The sequence below is a fragment of the Ylistrum balloti genome, unplaced genomic scaffold (assembly GCF_031769215.1).
Source record: "Ylistrum balloti isolate Yb309-2 unplaced genomic scaffold, AGI_CSIRO_Ybal_v1 Utg370284, whole genome shotgun sequence".
Classification (NCBI taxonomy): Eukaryota; Metazoa; Mollusca; class Bivalvia; order Pectinida; family Pectinidae; genus Ylistrum; species Ylistrum balloti.
Genome location: NW_026782217.1, coordinates 345,675 through 364,200, shown reverse-complemented (window position 1 = coordinate 364,200; position 18,526 = coordinate 345,675). Strand labels below are relative to the sequence as shown.

At 34.6% G+C, this 18,526-nt stretch overlaps 2 protein-coding genes across 2 annotated transcripts in view; one reads left to right on the top strand and one right to left on the bottom strand.

Annotated features, from left to right (window-relative positions):
* Window positions 1-18,526, top strand: part of LOC132552879 (peptidyl-prolyl cis-trans isomerase) — a 513,126-nt gene that overhangs the window by 409,692 nt on the left and 84,908 nt on the right. The window lies entirely within an intron of this gene.
* On the bottom strand, window positions 4,665-7,186 carry LOC132552885 (sterile alpha motif domain-containing protein 3-like). Its single transcript, XM_060217078.1, has 3 exons — window positions 6,560-7,186; window positions 5,037-5,330; window positions 4,665-4,676 (listed from the first exon to the last, which is right to left on the bottom strand). The coding sequence occupies exons 1-3, from the start codon at window positions 7,184-7,186 to the stop codon at window positions 4,665-4,667; spliced, it is 933 nt and encodes a 310-aa protein (XP_060073061.1).

The window sequence follows — 18,526 nt, the reverse complement described above, 5'->3', positions numbered from 1 at the left end:
TAACATTACACCATATTAATCAGGTGTAACATTACACCAGTACCTGTAGTGTAACATTACACCATACCAATCAGGTGTAACATTACACCATATTAATCAGGTGTAACATTACACCAGTACCTGTAGTGTTACATTACACCATACCAATCAGGTGTAACATTACACCATACCAATCAGGTGTAACATTACACAATACCAGTTAGGTGTAACATTACACCAGTACCTGTGGTGTTACATTACACCAGATCAATTAGGTGTAACATTACACCATACCAATTAGGTGTAACATTACACCATACCAATCAGGTGCAACATTACACCATACCAATTATGTGTAACATTACACCATATCAATTAGGTGTAACATTACACCATACCAATCAGGTGTAACATTACACCAGTACCTGTGGTGTAACATTACACCATATCAATCAGGTGTAACATTACACCATACAAATCAGGTGTAACATTACACCATACCAATTAGGTGTAACATTACACCATACCAATCAGGTGTAACATTACACCATACCAATCAGGTGTAACATTACACCATATTAATCAGGTGTAACATTACACCAGTACCTGTGGTGTAACATTACACCATATTAATCAGGTGTAACATTACACCAGTACCTGTAGTGTAACATTACACCATACCAATCAGGTGTAACATTACACCAGTACCTGTAGTGTAACATTACACCATATTAATCAGGTGTAACATTACATTACACCATATCAATTAGGTGTAACATTACACCATACCAATCAGGTGTAACATTACACCAGTACCTGTAGTGTAACATTACACCATATTAATCAGGTGTAACATTACACCAGTACCTGTAGTGTAACATTACACCATACCAATCAGGTGTAACATTACACCAGTACCTGTAGTGTAACATTACACCATATTAATCAGGTGTAACATTACACCTGTACCTGTGGTGTTACATTACACCATATTAATCAGGTGTAACATTACACCAGTACCTGTAGTGTAACATTACACCATACCAATCAGGTGTAACATTAGGTGTAACATTACACCATACCTGTAATTACACCATACCAATCAGGTGTAACATTACACCATACCAATCAGTGTAACATTACACCATACCAATCAGGTGTAACATTACACCATACCAATCAGGTGTAATATTACACCATACCAATTAGGTGTAACATTACACCATATCAATTAGGTGTAACATTACACCATACCAATCAGGTGTAACATTACACCAGTACCTGTAGTGTAACATTACACCATATTAATCAGGTGTAACATTACACCAGTACCTGTAGTGTAACATTACACCATACCAATTAGGTGTAACATTACACCAGTACCTGTAGTGTAACATTACACCTGTACCTGTGGTGTTACATTACACCATATTAATCAGGTGTAACATTACACCATATCATTCAGGTGTAACATTACACCATATTAATCAGGTGTAACATTACACCATACTAATCAGGTTTAACATTACACCAGTACCTGTAGTGTAACATTACACCATACCAATTAGGTGTAACATTACACCATATTAATCAGGTGTAACATTACACCAGTACCTGTAGTGTAACATTACACCAGTACCTGTAGTGTAACATTACACCATACCAATCAAGTGTAACATTACACCATACCAATCAGGTGTAACATTACACCATATTAATCAGGTGTAACATTACACCATACCAATCAGGTGTAGCATTACAGGTGTAACATTACACCAGTACATTACACCATATTAATCAGGTGTAACATTAGGTGTAACATTACACCATACCAATCAGGTGAAACATTACACCATACCCATTATGTGAAACATAACACCATATCAATTATGTGAAACATTACACCATACCAATCAGGTGTAACATTACACCAGTACCTGTAGTGTAACCATACCAATACACCATACCAATCAGGTGTAACATTACACCAGTACCTGGTGTAACATTACACCATACCAATCAGGTGTACCATTACACCATACCAATCAGGTGTAACATTACACCATACCAATCAGGTGTAACATTACACCATACCTCAGGTGTAACATTACACCATACCTGTCAGGTGTAACATTACACCATATTAATCAGGTGTAACATTACACCATATTAATCAGGTACCAATACCAGGTGTAACATTACACCATACCAATCAGGTGTAACATTACACCATACCTGTAGGTGTAACATTACACCATACCACCATACCAATCAGGTGTAACATTACACCAGTACCTGTGTAACATTACACCATACCAATTAGGTGTAACATTACACCATACCAATTACACCATACCAATCATGTGTAACATTACACCATACCAATCATGTGTAGAATTACACCATACCAATCAGGTGTAACATTACACCATACCAATCAGGTGTAACATTACACCATATTAATCAGGTGTAACATTACACCAGTACCTGTAGTGTAACATTACACCATACCAATCAGGTGTAACATTACACCAGTACCTGTAGTGTAACATTACACCATACCAATCAGGTGTAACATTACACCATATTAATCAGGTGTAACATTACACCATACCTTAAACATTACAGGTGTAACATTACACCATATTAATCAGGTGTAACATTACACCATATTAATCAGGTGTAACATTACACCAGTACCTGTGGTGTAACATTACACCATACCAATTAGGTGTAACATTACACCAGTACCTGTGATGTAACATTACACCATACCAATTAGGTGTAACATTACACCATACCAATTAGGTGTAACATTACACCATACCAATCAGGTGTAACATTACACCAGTACCTGTGGTGTAACATTACACCAGTACCTGTAGTGTAACATTACACCATACCAATCAGGTGTAACATTACACCATACCAATCAGGTGTAACATTACACCAGTACCTGTGGTGTAACATTACACCATACCAATTAGGTTAACATTACACCAGTACCTGTAGTGTAACATTACACCATACCAATCAGGTGTAACATTACACCATACCAATTAGGTGTAACATTACACCAGTACCTGTGGTGTAACATTACACCATACCAATTAGGTGTAACATTACACCATACCAATCAGTTGTAACATTACACAATACCAGTTAGGTGTAAACTTACACCAGTACCTGTGGTGTAGCAGCACAACTGCATGAGTGTAGTTTGAATGTAAACTTACATGGATGCCTATGATTTAACAAAACACCACAGTTGCGATGGTGCTTTAGTGTTACACCAACACATTTAAGGAAAGTTTATGCCAATAATGAGTGTAAACTCAACTGCCACCAGCAAAATCAGTAATGATTTAATATCACTACAGTAATGTAGATGGTATACATCATCATGGGAGAAAAAATCAAACAGAATTTTTTTTATTTCCAAGGTTGATACACCACACTACTGTTGAATTACCCCCATTCCAACAATGTGGTCAAGTGTGACATTTGACCCCCTAACTTTCACCGATTACCACCATGAATAACCTAACCACATGTATAAATTTTACTATACAATGCCATCGTGTAAATATGAACTTAAATCTTTTTGTTTGGGCTCATAAGATATAAATGTATTTGAAATGGATAGACAAAACAATCAGTTTATTTAATACCATAATATTTTGTTGAGATATCATTATTGACAACAAAAGAAATTAAATATCCCAACATTTTATTTCATAAACTTTCAAAATAGCCATGCAGTGATGCTACCTGCAATACACTTTCTTCATGATCAATAAAGCACTCTTTATCTTGCATGCCTATAAGAGTAATAACCAACAATATCCTCAAAATACCATACATACATTATTGTAATTACAATGCAATGTGGAAATAACAATATGTATACAAGTTATAATCAATCAAATCTTTTTTTATTAGCATTAAATATGAGAAAATGATTTTTGGTTAGAGAAAGTGTAATAAAAACATAAATCAATTCAGGGGTCAAGTGTTTAAACTGTTGTTTTACGACACTTTCTTCCAAACCAAACATAATATTATGTAGAGTTGATTCACAATTCTGCAAAATGCTATATGCCACCTCAAGACTGACTATCACATTTGGTGCATCTACATCAACAATGGGAGGACTTAGCACAGCAGCCAAAGTTGACCCACTGATATTTGTGTAGCCAACACTTAAGTATGTAAGTTTGGGTCAATGTTTTATATGTAAAAACTCGGTGTCCGTGATATTTCACATCCTGCAATCAGCAATGTTGACAGATTTTCGAGACATGGTACAAAAGACAGTGTAGAAAATTCTGCATAGGACAAGTCTAGCCAAAAAAAATGTTTTGACAGCGGTAAATATGTGTTTAAACATTCATCCAAAATAGCTACACTGTCATTAAAGTTACAGGTCATCATTGGAATATCTAGGCAGCAAAACTGGTGTGCATGCCTGAACACACTGTACACTTGGTCTTTGTTGGAAAAAATTGCTGCATCTTCTAACCACTTTAAATCCATGTGCTTCCACAGCACTGACCTAGTGTGTACAAAAGTGTTCATAAATCTACAGGTCCTGCTTACATTCTTCAACAGGTCAAATATTCCAACATATCCCAAGATCTTCTCCAATATCAAGTCCGGCAGGTCTGTCAGATCCACAAAATCACTCATATTGATACCTGAAACAAATAAATGTATACATGTATTGGAAATACACATGAAAATTGAACCCTTAATTTAGATTTTAAATACCATTTATTTTTTTTTATATGTAAGCAACATACCAAATTTGATTTATTCAACAGAGAAACAGACACAGACTAGACTGTCAAGACATGAAACAATATGCTCCCCAGTCCTCAATGGCATAAAATGACCAAAATCTTGACATAATTTTACCAAATATTATCAAATTTCTCCTATTGAAAGAATTTCCAATAAATTTCAATTTATCAAAATGTCAACATCCATGGAGGGCTATAATCATAATATCATTACCAACGACCATCAAAATACAAGCAGTTTAATTCCAATCTTACCTTTTGAGCAATTGTAATCACTTTCTTTGCTGGAGTCTCTCCAAATGACAATTGTAAAGCAAAATGCTGCAAAAACTGGTATGTATGTCTTGCTTTTATTGGATATTCAATATAGAATATCCAGTAGGTGGACATAAGCAGAAAAACTGCCTCCAGAATGTCTTTGTTATTCAAAATAATGTTGCCCTCTACAGCGATGTAAAATATCCTGTTTTTACTGTCAAATGGTTTGATGGCAATTATAAAAGGTGTCCTTGGTCCGCACTTCACTAATTCCATCAAGTTTTCATCAGTCTAAAAAACATAACACATGACATACATTATATACCCTGTGAGGCAAAAAAATGCAACCAAATTTAATCTACATTTTTAAGAGAATAATGTGTTTGTCCATCAAGAAATATCACAGTAAATGGATGCATGAAATAAATATTTAACGTGCCAAAACAGGTAAAGTTAATTTAAATTCCACCTCACAGCACTCAAATACCTTGTCATTATGATTAATTAATATTCTTGAAAGTCAAATTAGTTCTATAATTCTATTATGATGCAGATAGGCTTTTCTCTAATTAAACAATGACCATGAAAGTAAGTCAAGTCATTCATTTGAACAAACTTGGTGGACCAATATTCTAGCATGCTACTGGCCATATCCCAGTATTCTGGGTCTTTTCATTAGTCAGAGGAAGTTTGTTAAAGATTTTATAACATTTGACCCTTGCGACCTTGAAAGTGAGTCAAGGTCATTCATTTGAACAAACTTGGAAGGGCTTCACCCCAGTATGCTACATGCCTAATATCTGTACCCTGGGTTATGGTTATTGAGATGTTGTTTGAACAAAAAGTTTATACAGAAGGCATACAATGGATGATGGATGACAACGGATAAAGCACAATGAATATAAGATCAGATGACCTAAAAAAAAGCCCTCATAACAGGCTGCTATACTGTCCTAAAATGATGGATGTAGCTATCATTAACTTAAAGAATACCTTTTGCTTGAAAAACGTTAAGGGTACTTCAGATTGCAAGGCATATATAAGCAGAGTCGGAATTAACAGAAGCCATTTACAATTTTGTATCTCGGTATAACTAACTGAAATGTACAATAATTAGTGGCAAGATTTATGATAAGGGAGGTAACTTTGCTAAATGTGCCTATATCCCAGTTTTGAGAAATTACGCTCAGGCACCTGTATGTGTAATATATGATGAAACTTCATACTGAATAATTAAATAATTTATTTCAGAGCATCCTGATACCCATTGAATTGGAATGTGAAATTGTGGATTGTTTTAAACATAAATTAATAAAAGTCCATCAGTGTATTTTGGAACCTTTTCCATATAAATGTAAAATGGAAAGTTTCAGCTAAAATCTCGAGGGACATGGGTCCAGTATACAAACCCAAAACACACTGAAAGCACTGCTAAAGAAGAGGAAACTTTTGATTCATCAACCTGCATTGATATTAGTTAAAATATTTTACTCTGATGTACACCATAAATTAAAACTTACACTGATTTCTTTGATGAAGGAACCATCATCTTCGTCAAAGAGGTGTGGCAACATCAAACATGAAGCAATGAGTTTGTGAACAAATACAGATTTGGGAGTTATTTCATCCAGATCAGCAATCACACAGTCCAATCTATTAATTATTGCATCAGATCTTTCAGTCTTCTTTTTTTTGTTCTTAATAATGTTCATAACATTTTCTGGAATCTTTGTGAGGTTTGTCTTGAAAATTTTCATAGCGTCTACACATGTCAAACGGGTCATTTCCTTCGGACATACCTCAACTATTTTGAGTGCTGGGTACTCCTCTAAGATTGTTTGTATCGGTGGACCAGTATTTACAAGACTCCGACGAAGGGGAAAAGTCTTTTGCATGATATAGTCAATGTGATCAATGTCATTCTGACCACTATTGATATAGTCTTTCAATTCAGATGCCATATTTTCAAAGTCTTCATGGTTGCCTGTTACCAATGGTGCCCAGTTGGAACCCTTAGGTACACTTCTTTTCTTTTGCATGCTAGGTGTACTACTGGCACTGCTTGAGGCAGAGCTACCACTGTCCATTTCCAATTTTGTTCTTTTTTTTCTCCATTTCACTGCTGGTTCACTCATATTTCTGCGCATGTTTTTAAGTTTGTCATGAATGCACTGTGTCCATCCATCATATCCATTTCCAATTTTTTCTGTCAGGTATGGGTATGTGTCAGTGAGAAGCCTAGCTCAGGGTTTTCCATAAGAGCCGGTTGCCGGCCAATATGACTGGCTACTTTGATCATTTGGCTGCCTACACCAATCCAGTTCCATAATAATGTTCCATACACGACTACACGTACACGGCAGGCCAGCCTCCTACTTTCACTACACAGCCTACTACTAACAAAATTATGGAAAACCCTGCTAGCCACCTCACTTATTTGTCCATTTGCATAAAAAGTATACTCTGTTATAGCTTCCCCTATATGTTGCAACAACTCATGTTTGTTTGCCCAAGAAAGAGATTTTTCTTCCTGAAGATGGGTCAACAATATCTTGGGAGTATTTAGAACTGTCAAGCTTGAAAGTCTTTGGCCACATTCTAGTACCTCTCTTTTCTATCCCTGAAGTTGAAGCCTTCATTTCTGGTGATGAAATGATTGAACTGGTATCAGTATCATCTAAAGCTTCACTAAGAACAGATGACTGAGGTGTGGAAATTAGAATTAATGAATTATCTTCAACTTTCTCATCTGAATCAGTGATAGTGAGTTGAAGTTTTTCCTTTGTCTTCAAAGTGAAAAATTCCTTATCATCTGCAATATCAACATACTCATCCCAATCTTTATGAAATCGGTATGTTAACAGAACTAGTTTTTTTATTCCCAACTTGTTTGGTAAAGTCAATATATCTTCCTTGCAAATGGTGACAATCTTTGTTGAAAAACCACATTTAACAAGAAATTGTAGGTCTTCAGGGTCCTCCAAATTAGGACAGACAGTATCCATCTGAAACAAGAAAAAAAACAGAAAAATGTATAATGTGGAAACTTCACAGGAGGAAAATTACTTTTATAATAATAAACTTTATTTTCTGAGGATTACATACTTAGCCTACGGCTTATCTTCCATATGGTCCTTTTAGAAGTAAACAGTGTAACATTTCTATTATCCTTCAATACCTTTAGATGTATGATGCAAATGTAATCAATATTTAGCATGCTGTATATTGATTACTTACATGTAATTACATATAGCTGCAAAGTACCAAATGTGTGTCTTAGCTTTTACCTTTGAAAACAATGCAAAATTTGTGAAATAAAGGTATGCCTCCAGTTAAAATTGTTTGATACAAGAGGCCCATGAGCCTTTCAGTCATCTGACAAAAAAAACCAAAAGATTTTGAACTCATTGAAACCTTGGTTAAGAATCAAAGTCATTTGATTTTTAGCCCTAGGCCTCCAATCCAGAATATATACCAATATCAGCACCGTGGTCTTCTGGTTATCCAGAAAAAGTTTGTTAAAGATTTTTACATATTTGACCCCTGTGACCTTGAAAGTGGGTCAAGGTTTTGTGTTGTATGAAAATGCGCAGAATCCTGGAGGCAACAGGATCCTCTCTTTCCATTCCAGTAACAATAAAACATCCAATGTGGTAACATATTCCGTGAATAGTGACATCTTTCAAACAAGAAAATTGTTTTATTTGTAGGCCTTTCCTCTCAAACAGATTCTTGTATCCTGCTGCTCTTTCTGATATCGGAATGGTAGATGATACCTTAATTGATGCAGAAGAGTGTAGAAATCCACATTCAGCTACATAAGCTTGCATGGTCTGATGTCTGTTGGCTAAGTTGATGAGAGGTTTTTGAAATTCCCAAGTCGGCTAGCCATCATTTTAAAGTACCGATGTTTTGCTTCAAAACGCATACACCAACAAGAACGTAGTGGTCCAAAATTCAAAATCTGTTGTGGATAATGAATAAAAAAATGATGTTTTGGTGTCAGTCTTTCCCCTGAAAAACATTCCTTGAAAAGCATATGATGATCTGTAATGATAGCCTCTAAGTATGGACACATTCTCTTATGAATCCTCGGACACAGTGACACTTCAACTATACGTTTGAACAGTAACAGAAGTTCCCAGTCCATGTCTCCAGGAGGCACAAGGTCTCCGAGCATAAATGGAAGGAATCGCACCAATGTTCACATTTGAATAGCAGTCTGGGTGATACTTGATAGACTCTTTGGTGTAGCAGGTTTATCAGTAATATCACACTTATCAAACTGAAAACTGTCTATCCGTGAAATGACTAAATCTTCAGTGAAATAGCCATCTTTTGAGAGTTTTTTCAATACAAGAGGAATTTCCACTCTAGCACAACCTTCTAATAGATCATGCATACAGTCTGGAGGAAGTCCATTCATAACATGGAAATATTTCAGTTCATTGAAAGGGCTATTTATCTTCAGTCCATATTCTGAGCTAGCAGCATTACCATTTTCTACTTCATTCACTTGCCAATCATACGACTGCACATCTCGTTGACATACAGTTGACACATTAAAACCGCTTTGCACATCTTCAGGAGTTGCCATACAGAACCTACACACATGCTTCAAATTGGGTCCAAAACTTTCCATGAAGCCTCCAACTTGGTGACTTCCAAGATTATCAGCACATATATAAATTAAAGATCCTTTGAAATTATATGCAGTGCAATCATGTTTTATTGATAACCCATCTCATTCCAGAACTTTTAAATCATTTAAAAGTGGCTGTAGTATTGTTTGTCTGGAACAGGACACAAGATACATAGTTGAGTGCAATTTAATCCTGAGTGTTGGAATGGATTGAGATTTCCAAGTGACATATAAAGGCACCCATTTTGTGTTTGCCTCTTCTTGAACCGAGTGGGTTTACTACTTCAAATTCATCATAGTAAATAATAACTTGAATACAATTTTTTTCTGACTTAAATAGTTTGTTTTCAGAATAGTGTATACCATCTTTGAAGTCAATCAGAATGTTTTAGTTCTGGTTCTTGTTTTCATTCCCCAATATTGATGAAATTATGTCCTCATCTTTCAACATACATTGAATTGTTTCCAAAGTAGGTATGTATTGAAATTTTCTGTTTGTGTTTGCTATTTGCTCCCAAATATACAGTGCATGGCTGAACAAATGGAAAGTTTTCCTGCATAAACACATGTCTCCTGTAGGCGGATGAAAAATTGACAATTGAAGAAGAAAATACATTAGTTTGAATTTCTTTAACAACTTCCTCCAAAAGGTCGGGCTGAATCTGTGCCTTCAATTTGTTAACAATTTTTTCTTTTACATTTTCCATTGTTATTTCAAAAAAGGTTTTTATTTCTTCAATTACACTATGAATTGTTGATACAGGAAGATGGAGAAATTCCTGATGTCTAAGGAACACTTGTGCAAGACTTTTTTCATAACAAGATATGAATACCTCATCTTCAAATTTGTTTGTGTTGTTTAAATCATTTCCTTGTTGTACATGTAGCTCATCTTGATTTTCTATGTTAGCTATATCCATAGATCTAGATTCAATGAAAATATTCTTCACGCCATACAGGGTCAGGTTGGGATGTTTTCTTGTTATGTGAGAAGTAAAAGAGGAAAATACACTATATTCACATTCACAGTTTTGCGCGGGGCAAGTTATTGCGTCCCCCGATTTAGCATGTGTTACCAAATTATTTTAACTGGCCGTAATGACTCTTTGCACAAGTAACACATAAGGTTCTCATGAATATCGATTATATCAACAAAATCATTTCCTGAAAAAGCACTATCACTACTAAGTGTTCTGTAAACGTGACTCGTAAATGACGAATGCTTAGAAAATGTTCGCGGACATCCATTAATTCCACATGTTATAATGTGTTTCACCGACACATGCCTCACATAATTCTTAATCGATGATGAAGCTTGACCACAAACAACACACTCCATTCTTTTATCAGTATCAGTATCGCCGCCCCGCCACACGCTAAATACTTACTTCGAATCACTTGAACACTTCCCTTTTCCATGGGATGCACAGTCTCCAACTTAGTACTTGTCTCGAAAATACTTGAGGCCATCTAAGTACTTTGGCCATATTCTGTAAACTTTGTAGTGACACGGATTTTACTGGAAGTTCGATAACTCTGGATGACGAAGATGACACAGTAGAGGGTAAAGTTACTCCGAGATTGGTACATATAATAACTTCCGAATCTGAACTGTTGAACTGTTTTACATTGAGATTGATAAGTTATTAGAAAGGGAAACATTAACTTGGAAGCAGGGATTTCAAGGTTTAAAACTGAAATAGTTGGAGATCCGAATCAGCTATAGATGGTTACATTAAAAATAATTTAGATGAGAGGTTGAATGTGTCAAAGCATTTGAATTTATAAAAAATTTGTTGTTTTTCGTAGAGTTAATGTGACCGTATTTTAGGTTTGAGATATTGCTATTTCCCCGTTCTTTAATTTCATCAGTAGCGATGCCTCCGTCGCCGTGAAATACATTTTAGTATTTTGTGTTGTTTATCCTATTGGATAATAAAATAGAGAAAACAGTTTTAAACACACGCTTCAGTGCAAACATGGATACCTTCTCCATCAGTTCATGTTATATCCCCCGATTAACAAATACTCATTAAGTATCCGAGTGTTAGAGAAAGTTAAAAATAATGTCTAAACGGCCAAATCTGACTGCCTACTCAGGTAAACATTTCTTTTAATACAATACCAATGCGGGAAAGTGGAAGTATGTGTAAACCAAAAGTAGTATACTAATAATGTAAAACTGAACTGGTATTTCCGGAATTTAAATTAATATTAATGGATTTGCCTGTAAGCTAAATAAAAATAAATTAGAACTCAATTGGTTTAGTTACATGTGCTTAAAATAACAAAGTTGTATTTATAGCCATGTAATCGATTTGAAGCAAAATAAAAAAAAGACAATTTTATGAAGGAAATGTACATTTATCGATTTACATGTTTTCCTGTAATGATCCCAAATTAATGAAAAACACATAAAACACAATCACAATTCACAGTATATAACCGGACCAATAAAACCAGAGACTGTCTTTACGTTTCAAGACTTTCGGAATACTTTAATGAAGGTAATTTCGAGCCAGTCAACAAGCACGTGGGTACATTAAAAAATCATTTCTCGTTTGTAAACCCAATTCAAAAAAGCAGGTTTTGTTCTGAAAATATGGTTAGGATTGCAGTGGTAGGGTTCGCATATAAGGCGATTGAATCGTGATGAGTTGATCTGTGGAGAAGTGGTTGTGGAGTTGACTGCTTGTACGAGTTCATGGCTGCATTGCGCACATTTAAAAATTAAATTCATGTAGATAATATAACCATTTTCACAAGACATGCTGAACTAGTCGTTGATTAAATTTCATTCAAGAAACCCAGATAGTTTAATTGGCCTCCTTAGATATTAAGAGTTTTAATGTCATGTAACGACATAATGAAAGTTACATATCTCTGCTGCTATTTCATATCTGTGCGTGTGCCATTAATTATTCTGACAACTTGCACAAATAGTCGGGTTTCTCAATGTTCGAGAGATGGGAAAACAGCTATTGTTGACATTACCAATGTTTCTAAATTTAGTTTAAATGAGATATTTTAATGCATATTTGGATCCATAAAATAATTTCTATACCTTTTAGTTTAAAAGCCAGAAGCAGTTTCCACACATCTAAATCATACTCTGAAAAGATGTGTTGATGGTTAAGATAATTGAAATGTCAATAAAATTAGAAAAATCTTCAGTTTTTTGTGTAACACTCCACATCAAGGTTAATTTCTCATCAAATACAAAAACCAATCATAACAAAACATAGAATATCTATATATAACCATCCAGACAGATTTTGCAGCATGATAAAGTTCCAAGCTAACCAGAAATTTAACAAGTTGTCATCATAAACCAAGTTTGGAATGTTTTTATATCTCAGTATGGCCATTCCAACACACATTTCAAATTCTTATTTCCACCTGGACTTTAATTGATAACTTGTGCCATGTTTAGAGTTTAGTGTTTAACTCCACATTGAGCTTAATTTCTAACCAAGTATATAATCTGTGATAAGGAAACAGAGAATCTACTTAACCATCTAAATACACATTTCAGATCCTGATTTTCACCTACAATTTCTTGTTATTTAGACTTCAATAATAATGCCATTAATAGTGCCATTTTAAAGTTTTTTTCATAACTCAGATCTACATGGAGCTTGATTTCTCTCTGTACATATTGGTATGTTCTGAAAAGTTTTTTTTCTGTCAATTAAAACAATATTGGCAAAAGAGCAAAAATATCATTTTATTGTGATATTTTCACTTATACTCGCAAAGTAAGCAAGTTAATGATATGCTTCACACCCACCGCCATGACACTTTTTCAAGTTTTTGAAGACAAAAAGTTTGCGCTTCGTAGGCAGGGTACATTTGGTGCTCATGATTTATGAACGATATATTTTTAATACTGTACTGATCATGATGTTGACTGTTTTCTTATATTTATTGTCTTTTAGTTTTATTTGATGAAGGTTGATTGTGCTGATTTCTCAATGTTGGTTAATGTGTATCAGAGTTCCTTGAAATGAAAATATTCCTTCAAACAAACCGCATATAAAAAAAAAACTCAAAATATTCATGTTTATTATCATCAGTTAACTAGAACGAAATATTTCCATAACATTTATTCATTTAGCATGTCATGGTGACATTATCTAATGCATTGGAGATCAGAAATAGTAGCTATAGTGAAAATATTGTAAATTTTGTATATATATATGGAAATCTGGTTTAATCTCATAGAAATATGCCTTTATAGACATAATTACTGGAAGAAAAGTATAACCATGATACTGCAAGGAAGATAGTGTATCTACTTTCCTCAACTACAAATATAATTATGATAAGTAAAGACTAACTTTGCAATACATTCAAAATAAAGTAGGTATAAAGTCCTTTCGATTTGTCTAAATCCTCATTGATAAGATAGTAATTGCAACATCTTGGGTATTTTAAAGGTTTTATTTAGTCAACTTCATCATAGAGCTATTTGGCTTGTTGGCGATAAATATATGGTTGTGTGTATTTTGGTTTTTTTTTTACCTATTTTGATTTATTCACATTGTCGTCAAATTTGAAATAAGAATTAAAGATAAAATCACTTAAAATTAAGAAAAATAGCCTCTGGTTCTCTTATTTTAGTTATTTTTGCATTCCAAAGTGCAGGAGTATGGGGAAAGTAATATAGCTTTGCGGTTATTTGAACATTTTTCAATGCGTTTAGCCTCAGTACTTCCCGATTTTAATTTCTATTCAACTCCAGATCAGTCAGTACTGTCAGTTTGGATTTTTTAATGTTTATGATTCACTTTGTCTCTTTCTCAGATGGACAACACATGACCATGTGACCAAATCACTCTATTTTGATCCCATCATCATGGTACACCAGTAACACAGATGAACAGCTGTTTGGATCCAGCTAAAACAAGTTCAGTCTTCAGCATGATTTGCATAGCACACAGTTATATTAAAGTATGTTGCTTGTAGGAAATATTAAGTCATTACAGACACTGTCATATTTTGTGAACTTGTCTAAATGATGTTCTTCAGGCTTCAGGTGTGAACATTTAAGACATTTCTAGCCCATCATTACATAGCGAGCTGTTCAAATTGCCCTTAATCTCAGGTCTGTTCATCCATGCTAACATTTTTTGAAGTAATGCGGGGACATTTCTCTTACTTTTATCTATTTTCCCTTTGGTCCGTAATTAGGTCGTTTGAATTTGATCAAAAAAGCAAAATGGCTGAAAAGTGATCACTTTGAGTTTGACAATTAATTATTGGGCCTCGTGGTGACCTATTGCTATCACCTTTGCAGAAACCTTCGTGGCCTAAGATGAACCAAAATTGTGGATTATACAGTCCCTATAGGGTGGGGTCAAATTGACTTGGATTTCAAAAAGTCTTCTTCTAAACACCCAGGTATTGTAGAATCAAACACTCTTCATTACTGAAAGCATCTTAAAGTGCTTACCAAAGTTGTGAATTTCATGGCCTCAGGGACATCTTCAGCATACATGAGTCAAATAAAGCTTAATGTACAATCATATTTATCCCACATCCGATTCACACTAGCCTGACATAATTGATGTGCTGATGGTATGTTAGAATGCACAGGTTGTGCATTTGAACAAATGCAGCATACATAAGGATTCCAGATTATCAAAACAAAAGAATCCATGTTCAAAAAACAAATTTATATTCAAATATTTACTTAAGAATTTTCTCCAACATTTAAGGTATCCTGTGTAGAAAATGTTCAATTAAAACAATGCTGTATAATACTGATGTCTAAACATGAATAGGTAATTATGATTTTGGTATACATCATTGTATATCTCCATCATTGATAATTTTGCTATTATATGGAATTTTAATCGATGTTGCTGTCAAGAGGCAGGGTAATACCTTTTTTGCCTTAATATACACATGATATACACATGCACATACTTTTCTTATTATTGTTTATTGTATTCATTTGTATCTAATAGACAAAGTACAGGAAACCATTGATAGCTTACCTCTAGAACATTTGCAGGTTTGGTTACAGGAATACTGGTATCTTTTGCAGGGTTGTCAATACTTGACTGGTTTGCATATGTCTGTACATGCATAAAGAAATATTTTAGCTTATTAGAAATTTTCTTGAGGCTTTTTGTACGCGATGTTCTCAACAAGAAAAAAAATCCATCTTACCGTCGTATATGGTAGTTCATTTACTTTATGATAAATAAATGCGAGATGAAATTGTTTTACAGATGCAGATTCAGAGAGGTCATAAGGTCACCACTTTCAAAGCATCTATGGAATTGGACATTCTGTGAACAGATGACCCTTGATAGTGGACCCACCATTGATGTTGCCTTGGAGGATGATGGACGACGACCTCTTTTAACATGACAATGAGAATACTATAGAGGCAGACTTTAATGTGGCATCCTTCTTTAACAGTGACAATGATGAGGAATTTGAAGGATTTTTGTTCAGTGATCTAGCGACATTACTAAAAACTGCTTATAGTTGCTAAGTGCTCTATGGATTTATCGGTCTACTGTTCCATTCGTGCAAGTCGTAAGTACTATGGAACCTGTTCTGTTAAAATTTGCTGTGTTATTTCAAGTTTTTTGTTACTTAGCTTTATATAAATAATGAAATTTATTTGCATTTCAACATTCAAAATTTGTTTTATTCTTTGTTGTTTTTATCATCAGTCTATCATATATGACCCATGCCTCTTAACTAGGTGAAGGGGGTAGTTCAATATGGTGGATCAGAGAACTCGAGAATAACCCCAATAATGGCATATTCCTGTGTGGTATGCACCCCCTTTTCGACAGAACACTTTAAACCTAAGAAAAGGTGTGCACTATACGTGGAAATTTATAGTATTCTATTCAACGTGAAGCAGAATTTTGCAAGGAATTTGAAGTAAATGTTTCCAGAATGTAATTATTGATGATTGCAAGTTACCTAGGTTTCATAGAAAATTAATTGGAAGGGCATCTTACTATTATAGTGACTATAATTATATTCAGACAATACTTAATAATTTATATTTACCCAAAGGGTACAGATGACCTATTGCTATTGGGCATTGTCAATTGCCATGTGTAAACTTTTCCTTTAAAACACGACTCCTGCTTAAAACCCAAGATTTCAACCAGGTCTGAAATATTTGGGGTGAGGGATAATTCTGAAATTTGATTTGATACCTGGGGTTTTGCCAGAGGCAACAACAGCATCCTGAAGTGTAGTAAAAATACGTAACTAAAGGATAAATGATGAGTCTTAACCCTCTTAGGGCAGGAGAGCTAGATTCCAATCGGGGAAATGGAGCAGATTCTTTAAAATTCTACTTTTCTTGTAGGATTGATTGGATTTTGTTCAAATTTGGTTTGGAAGGATGTTTGGGTGATGGGGAATGTCTTTAAAACAGTCTAAAGCCTGCTCCCATGACCATATGCTCATAGCATTGATGGGCATCAAGCGATAAACACAATTGTGATATATGGAATGGCACTGAGGTCTGGCCCCACCCATCTGTGCTTAGTTTCTGGGTTATATATTTGAAACAGTTTTAAATCCCGACCCATAACCATATATGTAATTGCTTGGCATCAAGTGATGAACACATTCATGATGTAAGAATTGAACCTTGGATTTGGCACACCTCTAGGGACTTACTTTCTTGTTTCTTATCTTTAAAACAGTTGAGATCCCAGCCCAATAACTATAAACTTTTACTGGGCATCAAAAGAGAAAGACAGTTACAATATAAGAATTAACCTCTATGGGAAATAATTCAAGTATCCAACCTGTAAGCATATTATATAGCCAGGTGAGTGATACATGTCCTATGGGCCTCTTGTTAAAACTATCGAAATATGTATGATGAATGCTGTGTGTATGGATTGTTAGTAAAGAATGTAATTCCTGAAATAAAACCATGATTCCTGAAGCAGAAATATCTACTATTGAAAACATTACCTGAAATTGAAAACATTACCTGAAATTCAAAGTAAAGAATATACCATTTTGGTGTCGTTTCATTCTATTTTGACCAACAGCATGAAAAACCAGCTAATTTATTTCCTTTCTCAACTGCAATTTATCATTCTGGTGTTTGATCTATGTAGCAATTCATCCTCGGGTGAAATGTATCCCAATATTTCATGTCTATAGAAACTACTTACATTGTTGTGACGCTGGAAATGATATATCTAACTTTATAGAACCAATGGACATGGACATGATGGATGAATTGATGATGATGATGAATGGGTGGATGATGGATTGATTGATGATGGATGGATTGATGATGATGATGATGATGATGATGGATTGAGGATGATGTGTGAATGTTGGTAGGTGTGTCAGGTCTTGTTATGCAAAAGTTTTGAAACAAACAAGCTTACAGTTATGTGTAAATTACTGTATTTATCAGAAATAAGCCCATGTCTGCTAATAAGCCCACCAATGTTCTGTTGTAAAGCAAGTGGGAGCAAATGCTACTTAACTGTTTGCAATAAGCTAACCCTTTACTATGGATCCCAGTTTATAAGTTGGCCCCATGATGTAATTGCGATATAAATACATTATTTTTTCAAGTAATGTAGAACTTGTTCTGTATCAGAAGTGTCTTGTTTTATTATTTATTAGCTTCCAGTGTATCAAGTTTCAACCAAATCCATCAATCCGTTCTCAAATTGTCTGAAAACTAAATTGTGACAAGGTTCTATTTTTAGTAACAGTGACTTTTGTAGTTGATCTTTTGACCCCAAACAAAATCCAACACTATATTGCCTTAAAACTACCATTGTGTGAAGTTTGATCCAAATCCATCAATCTTTTCTCAAGTTATCGT